This window comes from Chanodichthys erythropterus, chromosome 4 (genome assembly GCF_024489055.1).
Source record: "Chanodichthys erythropterus isolate Z2021 chromosome 4, ASM2448905v1, whole genome shotgun sequence".
Lineage (NCBI taxonomy): Eukaryota > Metazoa > Chordata > Actinopteri > Cypriniformes > Xenocyprididae > Chanodichthys > Chanodichthys erythropterus.
This window is the reverse complement of record NC_090224.1, coordinates 12,882,501-12,902,630: the sequence shown is the minus strand read 5'-3', so window position 1 is coordinate 12,902,630 and position 20,130 is coordinate 12,882,501. Positions and strand designations below refer to the sequence as shown.

The 20,130-nt window shown below is 34.7% G+C and overlaps 1 protein-coding gene across 3 annotated transcripts in view; it reads right to left on the bottom strand.

Annotated features, from left to right (window-relative positions):
* Window positions 1-484: 484 nt before the first annotated feature.
* The window catches only part of cd2ap (CD2-associated protein), a 56,273-nt gene continuing 36,627 nt past the window's right edge, over window positions 485-20,130 (bottom strand). For all 3 annotated transcript variants that reach the window (XM_067384142.1, XM_067384143.1, XM_067384144.1), the window contains 9 exons: window positions 18,962-18,998; window positions 17,333-17,395; window positions 13,454-13,607; window positions 12,431-12,537; window positions 9,135-9,247; window positions 8,355-8,441; window positions 5,374-5,552; window positions 4,820-4,883; window positions 485-2,056 (listed from right to left, as the gene is read on the bottom strand). In XM_067384142.1, the coding sequence (XP_067240243.1) occupies window positions 2,015-2,056; window positions 4,820-4,883; window positions 5,374-5,552; window positions 8,355-8,441; window positions 9,135-9,247; window positions 12,431-12,537; window positions 13,454-13,607; window positions 17,333-17,395; window positions 18,962-18,998 (846 nt within the window). In that variant the 3' untranslated portion in view covers window positions 485-2,014. The remainder of the gene's footprint in view (window positions 2,057-4,819; window positions 4,884-5,373; window positions 5,553-8,354; window positions 8,442-9,134; window positions 9,248-12,430; window positions 12,538-13,453; window positions 13,608-17,332; window positions 17,396-18,961; window positions 18,999-20,130) is intronic.

Here is a 20,130-nt window from a genome sequence, read left to right as displayed (position 1 = left end):
TCTGTGTATTAATTCAGCAAGGATGCATTAAACTCATCAAAAGTGAAGGTAAATTTTTACATTCTTACAAACTAACAAACAAAAAAACTTTCTATTCTTGAAAGAATCCTGAAAAAGAAATTTTCACGATTTCCACAAAAAATATTAAGCAATGTTTGCTTGAGCATCAAATCAGCATAAAAGAATGATTTCTGAAAGATCATGTGACACTGAAGACTGGAATATTGATATTGAAAATTCAGCTTTACCATCATGAATAAATGACATTTTACAAGGTATTCAATTAGAAAAGTTATTTTAAATTGTAATAATATTTCATGATATTACTATTTTATTATTTTTAATCAAATAAATATGCTTTGGTAAGCATAAGAGACTTCTTTTGAAATCTTAAAAAAAAAAAAACTATTCAGATTATTCTGTGGGGAAAAAAGTAAAAAAATATACGAATATTGAACACCTAAATAATCACAACAATCTCTGTAAATAAACATTTATTTAGTTTGGAAAAAAAATCTCAGCTCATGCAATTCAGTAATTCATGTAAACAAGATCATTTTGATAGATGTTGTATGTGCACAACAGATCTTAAGAAATAAAATAATAAAATGGAATGTGTTCTACCCAATTTCAGATGACATAGAAATGGAAACCAAAAAGATTTGCCGGTTTATTGCTTAAGGGATCAACCCGTCATCCTACTGCATCAACAACTCCCATACACGCTCTCTCACAGAGACAGACCAACAATTCCAGCTCAGGAATGCTTTTAAAAATGGATTTTCAGCTTAAGGGTTAAGAGGCCTGAGGGACACTTCAGTGTACCTGAGAGTGTTTCATTCACTGTATGTTTCTAGGATCAGAACCAATTGACTAAAAGATCCATTTTGGTCAGCAGACCTTACTTCTACAGCATAGCCGTTGATAACAATGTGGTACTAAAATTACTCCTCAAAGAGCCACTGCTTCCCTCTGTACCAACCGCCAGTCTATAACCTGAGGTGTTCATTGATCAACATCCATACTGTTTTAACTAGCCAACCAGCCATGTAGAAACAGCAGTCAGAGAGGGTTATGCCAAAAAAGCCAAATGGATCTTTCAGATTTCAGTGTGATTTTTGCAAGGGGATGTAACCGCAGAACAAAACAACCGGTACTCTACGCTATTAAAATGAATAAATTGCAAAATGGATTTCTGCCATTCGTATGGTGAAATGGCACTGCTTGTTGAAGCCAATTTTACTTTTCTATGGGGGCGTGAATATCTTAAACCAAAACACAGGTACATAATCCCAGTACATTTTCTTTATGATGTCACTATCATTAGACCATAAAAATATATCATGCTGTAGATCTAAGTATACACATATATATTTATATATATATATATATATTTATATAGTATGAGAGCTCCCAGTATTAACACTTGTAAAAATCTTAACAGGCACAATAGTGTTACCCTGGATAGGAATGTTAGAGAAAAACAAACAGAAATGTTCTCCCTTTTGAAACAACAACAACAGAATACATCATCACTAAGGAAACAAGAGTATGCCATACATTTGATATTCATCTAATGAGGCTAATATAGACAGAATATTGCTGAGATCATAATAGCTTTCTTTAAAAACTAACCCAATGTCATAAAAAACATAATCCCCCGACATTTATACAGACTCAGTAGTATTAAATGCATAATCTGTTGCACTTCCCAGTAAGTGCACAGAATGCATATCCAGCACAGTAGTAAGGTAAGGCCTCAATCATTTTTTGTTGGCAAAAAAAAAAAGAAAAATAAAAAAAAAATTAAAAAAAAGAGGAAAACAAACATATACATATGTCATAATTACACTTTTTTAAACCTAGAAAAAACCTCATGTGCAAATATGTGAATTTGTGGAGTAAGTCAGTGAGTGTAATGATGACGTGAATGATATCCGTCCCTCCATCTGGAGGTCGCTTTCCACTCTTGACGTGACAGGGGAGCCATCAGTCCAGTTCAAGGTGCCAGATTTCATGTTGATTGTACAATCTTCTTCAGTTTTTCTATCTCCATCTGGAAATAAGCACACAAACATGGTGAAGTGTTGTTTGCATTTTAACTTTCTTCACCAGTGTTTTTTTAAGGATGCCAACCAGCACCTTTTATTCTAGCTTCATGTATTCTTGTCTTTCTTTTTTATTCAAATCTTGAATATGGCTAAGTTTCATTAAAAAATGCAGAATTTTGAAAAAAAAAAACCTTACAAAATTGTGTTTTTGTCACACTGTCAGTTTTAGGGATTGACAACCGCATTTACTTACAGGTGAGTCTTGAAATGTCCCATTCACACAGCAACTTCTCAAGTCAACTGTCTGTATGAACATGCAATGAGAGTCAAGCCCCTATTCCCTCACTAGTAACCATAGTGACAGCGACCAAAGTAATATCAAAGATGGCGACATCCATTAAACTGGAAAAAGTCATCACTTTTGACAGGACAGAGTCCAATTGAGCCACAAGTTAATCTATGAAATTTTCCGTTGTACTCGAGTCTCACGTCCTTTGCAGTTTCTCGCACGACACGGCATTTGATTCACGCATAGAACACAAAACTGATGGTGAGGAATAGTGACTGGATCTAAAACCTTTAGATGACACACAGCTCATATCTCCCTCACTGTAAGTTACCAAAAGTGAAATCACACACAGAAAACCCCTTAGCACAGTGGCTCTCTCGCACTGTATGACGTGATGATGTGACAGACAACTAGTTATCCAGTCCTGTTCTGTTCACACAGCGCACATTTTCCGAAAATGCAGTTGCGAGTCCTGGAAATGTCCTGGTTTGAGTTTGGTTAGAAAGCGGTTGTCACTCCCATAAATAAGCGTACTGTGTGTGAACTTAACTGTATTAAGGACTCAAATACAGGACTGACAACTGTTGCTGTGTGAATGTGGCTAAAGACTTGATCTGGATCGGATTCAGAACAATGATCAAAACGTAGATGAAGTCGTTCGAGTCCATCAACACCTCCAAAGTTTCACAATCTAATATCTCTCTGTGGGTTGGAGATTTTATTAAATAACATTAGGCCGTTTTGATTTAAATGCTGTTAATTTTTGATGATCGTGTTAGCTTTCGCCTGTGTTTTGATCTGGAAATTTTTACACTATTTCAGGAGATGCATTATAGTGCTGCCTACCATATAAAACTGAAAACATGGATTGCTAAAAAAGTCCCTCAATAGTGGGGAAGCGCTGTGTAATAAATGATGGAAAATTCCATCAATGGTAGGGGAAAGAGTTAAAGTTTCATAGCAAGGTGAACATGAATGTAACCAAGTCCAACACGAAAATATCTATAAAAAAAATGGAGTTTACCAGCAGAAATGAAGTATAGATTCCTTCTTTTGCTGAACCATATTGTTGGCTGATGTGTAAAACAAAGTAGGCTTCATTTGTTAGCTTGTTCAAAGACTGTTTCAGTGAAAGTATTTTGGATAAAGTGTCATACTTCTATAGAAGATAACTTTATCAGAAATTTGTGTAATTTTATAAAATGTCTAACACTGCATATTAAGCAAACAGTTTGCTACAGAAGTTAACATTTTACAAAGCCCCTCTTACAATGATCTCAAAGCTCAATGAATGTCAATTAAAAAACTACATTTTCTAAAGAAAATGATAAAAAAACTCATCCGTTTCTGTGGTTACGTCCAAATTATTTTTTTTAAAATTGAAAATAAATTAAAAGTATGTGTGATTGCTTAAAGGGTTAGTTCTGTCATGTATTACATACCCTCATGTCGTTCCACACCCGTAAGACCTTCGTTAATCTTCGGAACACAAATTAAAATATTTTAGTTGAAATCCGATGGCTCCGTGAGGCCTCCATAGGGAGCAATGACATTTACTCTCTCAAGATCCATTAAGGTACTAAAAACATATTTAAATCAGTTCATGTGAGTACAGTGGTTCAATATTAATATTATAAAGTGACAAGAATATTTTTGGTGTGCCAAAAAAACAAAATAACGACTTATTTAGTGATGGCCGATTTCAAAATTATGATTTGGATCGCGTGTCAAACTGCCAACGGCTGAAATCATGTGACTTTGGCGCTCCGAACAGCAGATTCGATACACTGATTCATTTAATATTCTCGTCGCTTTATAATATTAATATTGAACCGCTGTACTCACATGAACCGATTTAAATATGTTTTTAGTACCTTAATGGATCTTGAGAGGAAGTGTCATTGCTCCCTATGGAGGCCTCACGGAGCCATCGGATTTCAACTAAAATATCTTCATTTGTGTTCCGAAGATTAACAAAGGTCTTACAGGTGTGGAACGGCATGAGGATACATAATAAATGACAGAATTTTCATTTTTGGGTGAACTAACCCTTTAAAAAAAGTAATCACACAAACTGTGTGGGATACATTAGGTGCCTTAGAAAATACCACTGATTATTGTCAAAAGCTATTTAATTTCAAGTATAAAAAACACGTTACAAGAGGTATATAACATTTTAGATAATCTCAATCACCTCTTGCCACAATTGATTCGATACCTTGTTCTCATTTGATGCTGTGCCTCTTGGTGGCTAGTAGAGGTGGATTTTAGAAACAGTATTGATAGTTCTGTGGTCAGTAAGTGGGAGAAACGCACAGCATGAGATTCAGAGCTGGGTCAGACCCCTTGTGTTCACCCTGCTGAGTGTGGAAGTAAACTCAAGGTATTCTGCCTGCATATCACTGCCCTCAGAAACAGCAATCTGACATCCGTTCACATCAAACTAACAGACTCTGACAAGCCAAAAAGATTGGCTTACCTGCAGGGCCACCCGTTTGAGCCGTTCATCATCCAGCTCTTTTCGGAGTTCACCAAGCTCTCTCCTGCAAAGTTATGAAAGAGGTTAAAGAATTATAAAAGACAGCAGAGGTTCTAAAGATTAAGGTCGCAGGAGATTTTTATGTACTTTATCTACACTGAGATGAAATGGTCTTCCAAGTCCTATGCGTACAGATGAATCCCTGACAATATTCAAACAGCTGAAAAAAACTCATCTCTTCTGTAAGAGCTTATCTGCTGACTTAAAGAAAAATCTTCTTCTGTTTTCACTATTTCTTATATCCCTGCCTGCTGGTACTGTTCTGGACAATGTTTGATACTTATTATTGCCTCCTTAAGATGAATCACTTTTTGTATTTCTCATTTGTAAGTTGCTTTGGGTAAAAGCATCTGCTAAATGAATAAATGTAAACGTAGATGAAATTTTAAATGTGAATGAACCGCTTTTGTGCATAATAGACATAACTAGACCAGTAGAGAATACCAGAAAACGAGCAGCATGAAACAAAACTAATACGCAGCGTTGCTACTTACGACTGTTGTGTCTTTAGTAACTCTATAGACAGCACTAGCTCCTTCATCTGAGCCTTCAGGTCCTCCAGTTCAGATCTTTTCTCCTCTTCCTTGTCAGGTTTTGGTTTGGGCTCGGGCGTGATATGAGAGGCTGAAATTGCTTTAGGTGCTGTAGATGGTAGGGGCGATAAGACGGGCGTCTGCAAGAAAAGCAATAATTTTATCAATATTATAGAATCGCAAAATAATCCAATTTGGGTTTTTTAATGCTCATAAGTGTTTAGCGGTACACGCATTTCCTTTTCAAACAATACAACTGTTACACCCTTATACCCTTATCTTCAATCTGTTATAAATTTCTGAACTAGTTCCCTGTTAGTCTGATGTACAAGGATGATTTCACTTGATTTGAGAATTTTATGCAATGGCAGGTGACCTTGAAGCTGAGGTGTTTCCAGCTGAGAGGCTGACATCATATATTCGTAATTGCTGGCAGATTAATCACTCCACTTTAAATGTAATGAAATGCATTGCTAAAAATTAGATCTTAAAAAGCCACAAGAAAAAGGTCACACAGAAGGTGGTCTGAGTTAATTTGTCCAAAGTCTGATTCGCTTATAATGTTCTTAGTGAACTTTTTCACATTCCCATTAATCAAAACATTTTTGATTTCTGTGAATATATTCAAAGTAGTGTTGTCAATCAATTAAAAAAAAAAACTAATTGGATATTTTTCTGTTATTTATCGTGATTAATCGCACCTAACATTAAAATTTTTAATATATTTTTATATTGTAATTTCACATTTAATATCCAAATTAATGTAGAAACAACAAAGTTTGTATATATCTTTTTATGAATGAAGGCCAGTATCACCATGTTATGTCAATTGAATGTTGTTGTTTATTTTTTTTTGTCATTAATTATAGCCATTCAACATTACAGTATAACTGAAAGCTACCAATTTTAACATTTAGCTCTAATATATCAGGGCTCAATGCTAAAATCTTTTCTCTTGACTTTTGTTCTATGATTAACATTAATGATATAGACAGCAGGAGGTTTCTTAGGCTGCTGTCACTTTTAGACCTGACGCACATGACGCAGATCTGACAAACATCCCATTTTCTCATAACACTTTACATTCATTTAAGAATTTATTTAACTCATTTATGAGGATACTTGACCAAATTGGCATATTTTTGTGTTTTTGTCCATTCAAGCACTAAAGAGAACACCGTGCGGTACCGGCGCGCTGTCTGAAGCGGCTTTCTGTGCGCACGAGTTGTGTGTGTCACACAGACAGGAGATTCACAGATAGTTCTCTTTTGTGTCAAAAAGATCTCTTTATGAACGTTTTGAAAAGTCAAAATGATAGTTGCGTGGAATGTCAATGGAGGGACAGAAAATTTCATTAAAAATATCTTAATTTGCATTCTGAAGATGAACAAAAGTCTTATGGGCTTGGAATGACATGAAGGTGAGTAAATAAATTAGTAAATTTTTGGGTGAACTACCCCATTATTCATATTATTATTTAGAATAATTATTAGAATTCGAAAAAAATATCAAGTTTATAATTACTAATTATAATAAAAAAAAAGTGTCCACTTTCAAGTCTGGATACAATGTGAATGTGAATATATAGCATCTCTCGACTGCTCGATTACTTGTATCATTGCAAAATGTAAATTATATTTAAATCACCCAGCTATAATCTGGTAAATCAGAATATAAGGCATGAAGATATTAAGATATTATAAACAGAAACATAATGATTATCTGTAAAGCTGCTTTAGAATAAAGTGTGCTATAAAATAAATTTAACCTGACTGTTTTAAAACCTGTTTTCTTCAGTATTTAAAGCAGAACTAAGCAAGATTCGTGAAGCTCCCCCTACAGTTTTCTTCAGTGAATGACACTGTCATAAATACTCCAAGCGCAGCTCTGGACTACAACGACTACAACACTCGCCAGCGCAGTAGTTTTGCAAATACAGTACAAGAAAGAGGAGGTGGGTAATTTGCAAATACAGTACACTCGATGGAGGTGGGTAATTTTCGAAATTGTCTTATAAAGACATAATATATACATTGTTTTTGAATTACCTTAAAGCATTTTGTCACTCTCGCGTGAACATGAACATGAGGCGAGATTGTTTCGGGTCGGTGCTGCTCAAGTTGCAAGTACTGTATTCTGGCGTAGACGTGCCAGAGGGGGTTAGTGCTCGCCTCAAACACACCACTACAAATCAATTAACGATCGTAAGGACTTAGAAAACTATTTATGAAGGTAAAAAAAGTTACTTAGTTCTGCTTTAATGTTTAAAAAAATCTGTCATGAAAAGTTATTACAGCAACCATTTAAATGGTTAAATTGGAGTATTAATGTAATTGTGATTAAAATACCTGGTGTGCAATTTAGATGTTTATATAACTCAGTTTGTATTTGAGAGTTGATTATTAAATACATTTCATTAATTAATTGGATTTTTTTTTTTTGGTATATATATAATATAATATATAATTTTTTGTCCAAAGTGTTTTTTTTTTTTTTGTTTCACTCCAAAAACTACCAAACACCCAATGACGTCCCCAATGATACCGTGACCTTGTTCAAGTCCAACTATGAGAATATGAGAGAGTGTTCCAGTCTACTTTACATAAGCTTAATGTAAAGAACACTACATACTTAAATACAAAGTCCTCAGGGCTGAAACCTCATTGAAAATGAAAAGCCAGACATTCAGTCGAGATCGTATCAGAGTTGTTGTTTGCTCACAAACCCTTGAGAACATAATTTCATGGAATTTATTCTCAAGGAGCCACAGATCTTTGGCAAGCTATTAAATTATTCGATTCAGATATTACAGTAAGGCACATAAGATTCTTGCATTAAAGGGATAGTTCACCCAAAAATGAAAATTCTCAGGTCATTCTAAATTTTACATTTTTTTGTTGTGTATTGTGTACTACTATATTTGAGGTAAAAACCTAATTTACCTTAAACGAACTCTGTGCAGAAGGCACAGGGTCAACTTCATCCACTTCCTCGATTTTCTCAGCTTTCTCGCCAATCTCCTTGCTTGGCTGTGAGACATTACAGAGCAAGTTAGAAAAACATGTGAAGTGCAAATAGCACTATACTTGACACGCGTCCCATCTGGGGATTCACCGGTAAAGCCTTTTTTGATCCCGACTGGAGAACTGCCTGATTCCTTTTGCATGATTCTTTCTCACTCAAATTAGATGTATAAATCTAAAAACAAAAGTTAGTGCTTATGGTAGCATAAAGAGATTTAGCAGATACTGGTTTGCTCAGCCTGCAAGTCTATGGTTTAAACCACGTCTGTGATTTCACCCATGACATTTTGGGAACTTTAAAAAAATACTAACACAAACTAGCACAACAATTCTGTGAACCAAGAATGTGAAAATGTTTTATTGAAAATTATAATAACTGTTATTATGGATGTTGATTGGTTGATATAGATAATTATTATGTTTTTCTTCTATTAAAAATGGCATTTAATGCATTTTCTTAATGAAATAAAACATCACACCAATTTTCATTAAAATTTTATCTCCAAGTGGAAGCATATCACTTAATGAATGTGCTAAATAAAATAATGTCTTGATGAAATGTTATAATTAAAAAAAGTTTTGCTTAAAAAAAAAACAAAAAAACAAACATTTTGTGTCATTATCCATGACTTTGCATTAGTATATTAGAATCAAACTGAGACATCAGAGCTCAAGCTAAGCAAAAGTACATCTACTCACAGAGTGGCTTCTGTGACCAGGCGGTCTTCTCCCAGGCATCTTTGGTCGCTGTGCGGTAGGGTGGGTTAACTTCTCCGAGGTAGAGGAGACATCGTCAAAACTCATGAGATTAACTATGGGAATAAGACATAAAATATTTAGAATGAACATGGGAACAGTCTTTAGTCACAAAGTCAAACACGATCCATCTAAGATTAATTATAATTTAGAAGTTATATATGAGCCAAATGGAGTTACACAAGCCAATTTAAAGGGTTTGTTCACCCAAAAATGAAAATTATGACATTTATTACTCACCCTCATGTCGTTCTACACCTGTAAGACCTTTGTTCATTTTTGGAACACAAATTAAGATATTTTTGATGAAATCTGATGGCTCAGTGAGGCCTTTCAGTGCCCAGAAAGGTACTAAAAACATATTTAAAACAGTTCATGTGAGCACAGTGGTTCAACCGTAATATAATAAAGCAACGAGTATAATTTTTGTGCGCCAAAAAAAACCCAAAATAACGACTTTTCCACAATATCTAGTGAAAGGGCGATTTCAAAACACTCCTTTGAATCTTTTGCTTCAAATCAGCGTTTCGGAGTGCCAAAGTCACGTGACTTTAGCAGTTTGTCAGTTTAACAAGCGTTCTGAACCACTGATTCGAAAAAAAGATTTGAAGTAATGTTTTTGAAATCGGCCATAATTAGATTTTGTTGAAAAGTCGTTATTTTGAGATTAATCGTTTGCAAAATAAAAGTCTAAAAAAAAGCCCTAAAAAAAGTATTCTTGTCACTTTATAATATTAAGGTAGAACCACTGTAGTCACATGAACTGATTTAAATATATTTTAGTACCTTTCTGGGTACTGAAAGTGTAAATTAACTTGCTGGCACTAGAGGCCTCATTGAGCCATCGGATTCAATCAAAAATATCTTAAAGGAACACTCCACTTTTTTTGAAAATTGAATCATTTTCCAACTCCCCTGGAGTTAAACAGTTGAGTTTTACCATTTTTGAATGCATACAGCCGATCTCCAGGTCTGGCGGTACCACTTTTAGCATAGCTTAGCATAGTTTATTGAATCTGATTAGACCGTTAGCATCTCGCTTAAAAATGACCAAAGAGTTTCAATATTTTTCCTATTTAAAATTTGACTCTTCTGTAGTTCCATCGTGTACTAAGACTGACGGAAAATGAAAAGTTGCGATTTTCTAGGCCGATATGGCTAGGAACTATGATATTACACACCACCTCTCACAAATGTCTCCATGGTTGCAAGGCACGCTTCCTGTGCAAGCAGGGGGTCATAGGCCCTGCGTAATATCATTGCGCCTGCTGCACCCATGGTACGGCAACAAAGTTCCTTGATTATTACGCCGGAATGAGAGTATAGTTCCAAGCCATATCAGCCTAGAAAATCGCAACTTTTAATTTTCCGTCGGTCTTAGTACACGATGTAACTACAGAAGAGTCAAGTTTTAAATAGGAAAAATCAGATCGGTTCAATGAACTAAAAATGAGCCTATTTTCAAAAAAAGTGAAGTGTTCCTTTAATTTGTGTTCTGAAGATAAAGGTCTTACAGGGGTAGAATGACATGAGGGTAAGTAATAAATGACATAATTTTCATTTTTGGGTGAACTAAAACTTTAAAAGTCATATGAGGTAATAAACTGAGTTTATACCATGTCTAGATCAAAACCCAACGGAGCAGGAAATTACAATCATGACTGAGTGATGGGTATATAATACAGTGTCACAGTGTTTGAAAAAATTCCAATCAATCATCTTGGTACAGCTGTCAGTTTGATATCTTAAAATCTGGCACTTAAAATTCATCTGATGAATTTTAATATACCTACCTAACAATTTTATCTCATCAGCCAGCCTCTTAATGATATCTCAGAGACAGATGATACAAACCACTTGTTCTTGTAAATACTGAAAAAGTATTTCCATGAAGTGGCATAACCTGAGTTAACGATTTTCTCTTTCTAAAGGTGGCGAAAAAACCCAGAACCCTGCTGCATTGACATGACCTTGCTCATGACCTTTCGTGATATTGCGATTATATAAACTTTGGTGCGTCTTTGGTTAACCTCTCAGAATGAAGCAGCTTTTGTCCAAAAACAGTGAATCTTCTCAACCATCATTTCTTTTTGAAGCAATCATCTTTCTTATTGTTTCCTTATCATCAAGTGCCTACTTTGAAGCAATTTTTTACAAGCAAAATATGGTGCCTTAAAGTTAAACATCTTCCAGTGTGATCCTGCATTTAAAAAGATTTTTTTTTATCTGTCTTATTCACAGTATTAATAAGTTATGTCAAAAAACTAATTTAACACAGCCAGACTTAATTGAAACTTATCAGAATAAGCTTGAGCCGAGAGATTAGCTGCACTAAACAGCCAATTTAACAAATTTGTATTACTCTGCAGTGATTAAAATGGTTTATCAAATGTCTCAAATATGTAAATCAAAATAACTCCTAAATTATATCATCAAAAAATAAGAAATTTAATGATATGAAGTATTCTTTTACAGCAGTTATCTTTAAACAGCCAAAAAATCATCTCGAGCTAAGGAAATTATTCAGAGTTCATTAATTTGCAATTTTCGCAAAGCACAAAACGAGGTGAACCTTGAGAAATAACTTGCTAAAGATATCCTTAAACCCCCCCCAAAAAAATATCAATGTAAAGATGGCACCCAAGGCAACTGAACATACATAATAAACAAGTCTCTTCCATTATCTTTCACAGGAATTTTTAACATGAAAAATATATTTTTTTATAACATCTTTGAAAAGGTGACTGGTGTGGTATTAAGCAGAAGATGGAGCGACAAATGGATTGAAGTAAGCCATGGAATCGTGGGGATGACTGAGGCTTTAGTACATGACAGAAGGGCTCTTCCCATGCTCCTCTGAGGCTGAGCCACCTGCTCTACAGATCTGGACCATCATCTCCTATGCAGGAGGAATAATCCTGCTCCTAGCAAGGGATCCATGGTGCTAATCCACAAACAGATTCACCCACACCACAGCAAATTTTGCATACAAGAACCAAAACGATTCCAAATACTAACATTACGGCCTCTATACCAATAGTTCTCAACTGAAGGGTCGCAGATCAGAACTTCAAAGTTACAATAGCAAAATAAATGATAACCTTTCTCTGTTGTTGTGTGTGTGTAAGCAGTGTGATGCAAGCCTATTTTTTGCTGCTAAACAATTCTAACCTACTTAGTTATAGATTTCTTGCCATATTATGATCACTGTAAACCAAAACCAGCAAAGAACAACTTACCCGCTTCTGAATTCTTCTCACCGCTGTCCACAATAGGGGTTTTTGGCTTGATGGGTACAGGTTCGGTCTCTGGTTTTGTTCGTATGAGGGGAACTTCACCATTGTGCCTGTGGGATTTATAAGGCATCACAGTCACACTCTAAATGCAAAGGCTGTTCTAGACAAAATTATGCTGCCTTATAGACCTTATGTGCCGGAGAAACAAACGTGCAGCTATCTTTTATATTTCGAACTTCCGTTTATGCGGTTGCTCTGTATATTTCTATGGCATCACTGTCAAAGAGTAGCAGGTGAAGTGGATTTAGTTATTGTAAAGTTAACAAAAGTTATCATGAGCGTTGTAATGTTTTAATCGGATGACATAACAAAACAGGAAGATTTTAAAACGAGTGATTAGGTCATAAATTCGTAAGATCTTACCTTCGTGCTGTGGAAATACAAACGAAAGAAAGAACACAACGAGTGCAAGCGATGAAAAAGGACGTGGCTACATAAGGTCTATAAGAAACCCGTCTTTACAATAAGGACATAAGGTATCACAAATACAGTATCTTTAGCAGAAAAAACAAAAAAAAACAAAAAAAAAAACAATCCATTGCAACAACCTCAGTATATTTCCTCCAATATAGAAAAGAGAGCAATATACTGATATACTGGAAAATACTTATTTTTAAATATAAATATAAATATATGCATACATGTAAAATACATTAATAAAAATACGAACAATAATTATAAAATATTATAATATTATATAATATTTGGCTTTTTAATATTTGATATACTACAAATAGTACTTTAATCATTTTAATATTTTTTAACACTTGGGAATGCATCTATCTATCAGTATATAGAAAAAAATATCTATCTATCTCGACAGACAGACAGACAGACATTTCCCCCAAGTATTAAAAATTATTAACATGAAATACTGAATTAGAAATCAAATATTTTAATTCTGCAACAAACTGATTTTGCTTCTAAAATCTAAAAATGCATTAAGATAAAGCTTGTGACACTAACACTTGCTTGGCGGCTGGTGATGGAGTGAGAGGCAAGTCAGGTCGTTTTGTGTGGATGGAAGGACGCAGCAGTCCCTTGTTTGGAGGCACAGGTTTTTTCGGAGGTACGATGGGGCCGGCAGGTTTGGCGGGTTTCTCTGGCAAGGGCTTGACAACTTTAGAGAGACAAAGGACAAAAATATATGTTTAGAGACAATAAAGGTCTACCCTAACATTGTTCTAATTTTGATTATTTTGTCTCTTATAAGGTTCTGATAGCTAAGAGAGTTAAAGGGATAGATCACCCAAATATTAAAATTCTTTCATTAATTATTCACCCTCGTGTTGTTTCAAACCCACAATACTTTTGTAACACAGATCTTTTTAATGAAATCTGTGAGCTTTCTGTCCCTTCATAGACATCTACGTGACTACCACTTTGACGCTTTAAAAAAATTCATAAAGGGATCGTAAATCAAATCCATATGTATTTTCTGAAGAGGCATGATCACATTATACACTGAGCAGAATGAATTTAGGCTTCTATTCACATATAAACATTCACCAACTCACACATCAGTTGTGGTAAACAGAAGCTCAAACATGTTTGCTTGACACGTGCGTGAACCATTGTGGTTCATTCTTGTGTGTTACAGTTGCGTAGCTGTCTATAGAGGGACAGAAAGCTCTCAGATTTCATCAAAAAGACCTTCATTTGTGTTCCGAAGAGTCCAAAGTCTTGAAATGACATGAGAATAATTAATTATTGACAGATTTTTTATTTTTGTGTGAACTGTCCCTTTAATTATCTAGATGCAGGATATTGCAATAAGGTGAATACAACAATATTATTAGTTTTAGCATTTCACATAACTCTCAATTGTTTGAAACATGTTAATTCTTAAAAAAAAAAAATCAGCAGAAACCCATGAGAACAGAAGCCAATTTTGTAGTGATATAATGCACATAAATGTACTGAACTTTATGTAGTGGTATAATGTACTGAACTGAGTGCGCACACTGACATACATGTCTGAAATTAGGTCAAGAGAGATTTCGGCAGGATGTTTTCGACACAATGATCTGCTTCTATCTCTTCAAATCAATGAATTTTTTCATGTAATCACATTTTCCGACAATCAGCATTAAATACGTGACACTTGCTCAAAAGAAGAGAGGTTTATCTGAAAAACATCACAGAGATTATCAGATATATGTTCCACTAGAGTGACATTCATATGAATAGAAAATAATTGGCAGGAAGTCCTTGAGTCAAACACAACAGCAGATCCTCAGACATCCTGATGGTCAGAGTGCATGACAGTTTTCTTACTTAATACTTAATTAACAGTATTCAGAGTGCACACGCTAGAGGATGACACCCACCTACCTCGAGCTATATTATTAACTATGTAAATAGGGATAGCATCAATACAGACTTCCTGCATCAATTTTACTCCATTTCATAAGCCAGGGTTCCATACTTTTCCAGACTTAAATCTCCAAATCTCTCTGTAGATTTTTCAGACCATATTTAACACAATAGTTTCATTTAGCATTATTTTCAGCATTATATTTGGTATAAAGTAGTCATCTGTAATTTTTTTTTTCTACAATGGATTTCTCGAAGTGATAACACGCCCTTAGATGAGAGGAAACCTAAAACGCTTTATAACCTGCATATATTCACCTCTGACAACAAAAAATATTGGGATTCTTAATTTATCCAGAATCGTGCAGCTCTAATATGAAAGAATGCATTATGTAAATATTAATTTTGAAAATTAACAACAGGACCTAGACTATGTAGTTCAACTGCTTCTTAATACACATTAATAATCAATACAACCAAAAGCTGCTCTGTTGATACCAGTAAAGTGAAGTAAACTTTAACTTGCATTTCATGTGTACAACTGTTATAACAATTATTACACTGCTATTCAAAAGTCTGAGCTCGGTAAGATATTTTTGGTAACACTTTACAATAAGGTTTCATTAGTTAACATGAACTAACAATTAACAATACATTTATTAATCTTAGTTAATGTTCATTTCAACATTAACCAATATATTACTAGAATCAAACGTATTTGTTAACATTACTTAATGCACCGAGAACTAACATGAAAAAACGATGAACGGCTGGATTTTAAACTAACTTTAACAAATATTAATAAATACTGTAACAAACGTATTGCTCATTGTTAGTTCATGTTAGTTAATATATTAACTAAACTTAACAAATAAGTAACCGATTTTTTAAAGTTTCTGAAAGAAGTCAATAAAAAGGTATAGTTAATCCAAAATTAAAAACTTTGTCATCATTTACTCATGTCGTTCCAAACCTGCAAAACCTTTGTTCATCTTCGTAACACAAATTAAGATATTTTTTGATGAAATCTGACTCCTCAATAGACAGCAATATAACAACCACTTTAAAAGGTCTAGAAAGGAACTAAAGGCATTGTTAAAATGGTCGATGTGACTGCAGTAGTTCAACCCTAAATTTTATGAAGTGATGAGAATATTTTTTCTGCGCAACAAAACAAAACAAAAATAATGACTTTATTCAACAATATCTTCTGTTCTGTGTCATTCTGCTTTGTTGATTACATTCAGCACTTCCAGGTTCTAAGTCAGAATTATTGGCCGGCTCCTGCGTCAGCATCACATGCATGCGTCGTGCTGCTCATGTGATCAGCTATGGCCAATACTGAGCCAGTGTTCAGACAAAGAACCTGGGAGTGCTGGACGTAAACAGCATAGCAGAATGACGCAGAACAGAAGATATTTTACACACAAAAAGTGTTCTCGTCGCTTCATAAAATTAAGGTTGAACCATTGTAGTCACATCGACCATTTTAACGATGTCTTTAGTATCTTTCTGGACCTTGAAATTGGCTGTTAAATTGCTGTCTATTGAGGGATCATACAGCTATCGGATTTCATCAAAAATATCTTAATTTGTGTTCCAAAGCTGAAGGAAGGTCTTACGGTGTAAAATGACATGAGGGCAAGTACTTAATGACAGAAATGTCATTATTGGGTGAACTAACCCTTTAAGGCCCGGTCACACCAAGGATGATAACCATAACGATACTGATATAATGAAAAAAAATAAAAAAATCTAAATATAAGACTAACAACAACCGCACAGAGAAACGATATTGTTGGAATCACTTCAGAATGATTTTTTCCAGCTGATGAAAGATAAAAACATTGACCGCCAATCAGAATCCTGCAAAACGATATGCTGGCATGGACAGTAATATACTATACTCTGTTATAGTTTATCTTTACAGTTATCGTGTGAGCGGGCCATTATGCTCACCCAGAATGATAAATCGAAAGTTTAAAAGAACAGCATCTCTGAAATAGATTTTTTTTTTTTTTTTTTAGAAATGACATTAGAAATGTCTTTACTGTAACTTTTGATCATTATTAATCTATTTAATTCAAATCTATTATCAAAATCAACAAAGATGTCTACATTGAGAGTGTTGTGATGTCAGACTCTTGCAGTGCACACACAGCTTAGGCTTTTAGCATCCTAGTTGCATTGTGACACAGTGTTCATCTGCAGTGAAATTTGGGTATAAAAGTGAAATGTCTGAATGCATGAAAGCAAGAGAGATTCTCTCCTCCGGTTACACAAACTCTTAATAGGTGCTCAGCAAATGAACAACTGAATAAAAATAAATTAACAAATCAGAGCCTTGATGATTTTGGAGCATGTTAAAACTGGAATTATTATAGTGGTTTGTTAATAGCTATTCATTGTTTCATAATAACCAATATGAATGCTCTTAAATAGCAATTTCATTCTTCAAAGCGTGTGTCACTACAGCCAGCAAGGTCAATTTGTGGTATAACAGGAATTGGGCAGTTAACCCTCTCTTACCTTTATCTTCAGGCCGTGGCTGCGGTTGCTTCTTGTCCACACTGGGGGCCTCAGGTTTCAGGACTGAGAAACGAAGCATATTGTCTGAGTTAACAATATGTTTTAATGAACTACAATGCAGAGAGAGCGGCTCTAGATATGGCAGATAAAAGAACAAAACAACTTCTGAGACAGACACTTGAACAGAATAGGAAACATACAGTCAATGACTTGCATTTCCTGTGTGGGTTGTAAAGACAGACCAAATCTTTGCAACCCTCTGCAAGCTTTCTATAAAGCAACTGGGATGATGCGGTCTCCTTTGATGCATAACATCCGCTTTTTTGTTTGCATGTTTTGCAGAAAACAGGTGTGACTGACTGTGTTACAGCTGCATTATAAGACTTCACATCTGCATTGCCAGATCACATGATTTTGTCCCAGTCAAACTTTTGAAAACTTTTTGATTCAGTTTTTGTAGATGATACTGCTGTTTTGTCTGTGTAAATTACAAAACTGCATATTTTTGAAAACGCTGCAGTCAATCTATAGGTTTGTAGTGTTTATTTGCAAACTGACATCGCCCACTACTGGCCTGGAGTGAATAATAAAGTGTTTTTGGCCATTTTCGCGGATCCGTGTTAACGGGGATTGTTTTGACAACGTTGTCAACTGTACATGAAAAATGCAATGAAAATCTTTTCAGCTGCCATGAAGTTATATTAAAGCTTTATTATAAAATTAAAATAAAAAAAATAGTAATAAAATAAAATAAAAATATTTTATGAAACTAAATCAAATCAAAATACAATCAAATTTAATAAAAAAAATAGTATTAATTATTTTAAATTGAATTCAATTAAATTAAAATTTTAAATACATTTTTGTAGTTTGCAATTTCTTTGTAAATAATATATATATATATATATACACACTCAAAAACATATTTGTGATGGTGTTCATAAAAATAAATTCATGCAGCCGCTCTAAGACATGGCTACAAAGGAATCCCTCATAAAACACAAGAAATATAAAATGATGAAAATCTATCCTTACCGCGACTTAAGCAAAAACATTAATTTTCAATATGCTGCAGAGGTATGTGAGCAGGCATGGTCTTTGTATTCAATACCATAATGAAATGTGCCAAATTATATTGCATCACCTCTAATCTTCTCAGAATACACCAGAATAATTGTCTGAAAACCACAGAGGAAACAGCTTAAATCAATATGCCATCTTGCACCAGTTATTATCCACTCACTCTGATGCAGACATATTGGCAAGTTCCCTTCAAGTACCTCTGTCAAGACCCATCAAATCATGTCAGCTGCCTGCAGCTAACAATCGAACATCAACTAGCATATTTTGAATCTACTAGGTCACTGACAGGCAAAAACAAGCGAAAGATGTTTGATGACAATGAGTTTTAAACTGATCACAGGGCTTTTGTGGCTCTTATCATATGTGATTGTGAGAGAGTCATCGAGCATTATCAGCAACCAGGATGAGTATGATGACACTTTAAGCTCTTTTTATACCTCAGTGGTCTCACAGCAGCTTGAAATGAAAAGAAAAGAGTGAAGGGATGTATCAAATTCATGCAATCAGTGAGATGTGAAATGGCATGTTGAAGATGGGATATCATACCTGTGGTTTTGGATGGTGGTGGGGGCTTCTTTGGCTTCTGTGAAGAAACAGCAAAATATGAGAATGCATTGAAAATCTGGTAATAAAACTTTAGGATTGTTAAAAAGGCAAACAAATTATATTTTGAGACATAAAATGAATAAGAAATATTTAACATTGTGCATTGTTTCTAGGTCAAACAAGAAAATGTGTGACTTTGATAATGAGAACTGAAAGAACGTCAGATAATTTTGCTTCCAACTGAAGCAGAAGACGCAATTTGGATCATTCTCAAATTAGAGAACATGGCTTTACACAAATGTAATAGTTCATTGAACTTGAGTGCTGCTGTCATTAAATTCAGCATGAAATGACAATTCACTTTCATCTTTTTTCTAAATAGATGCAATAGACCTTATTATGACGTCATCTTGCACCAGTTATAATCCACTCACATACCAATGCAGACATTTGGCATGTTCCCTTCAAGTACCACTGTCAAGGGCCATCAAATCATGTCAGCTGATAATAAGCTAATAATCGAATGTCAACTAGCATATCTTGAAGGTCACTGACAGACAAAAAGCGCAAAACGATGCGGAAGAGAACTTAATTCAGTATTCGTGCATTATATGAGAGGTGGCTTTTTGTGCGCACAGCAAACAGCATGTGAGTGCCAAATTGAGTTCTTTTTTTTGCATCTTCTTCCATTTGAATGATTTAAAACCACATTGAAATGCGCACACAGGAATCGATAAGAAGAATCGACATTTTAATTTTATAACAAGCATCCAATTCCTGATTTTAAGTATCTGATTCGAGTCCCAACGCTAGCCAGTTCACACATCAAGTTAACATAACCCCTAAATTCTGTATAACAACTAAAACAAGATCCTGAAAAGCTCAACAAACAAAAATCAGCAACTGAAAACAGGAACTGAAACAGATGAAATGGCTGAGGCTGGAAATCCCCCAGCCTCCTCTTTGATGGAGGATCTGAAGACTCTTGCAACATATCAGCGCCAATGAATCGGCTGCACTGATTACCAGAATAAATCACCTCATTTAGGACATGTATCACAGCATGAGCGAGAATTCATCCAACAACACAGTCATAGATCAACACTTGCAACTGACATTAATATGTATAATTTATAAGAATGTCAGAACATGCATAAATTCTTTCATGT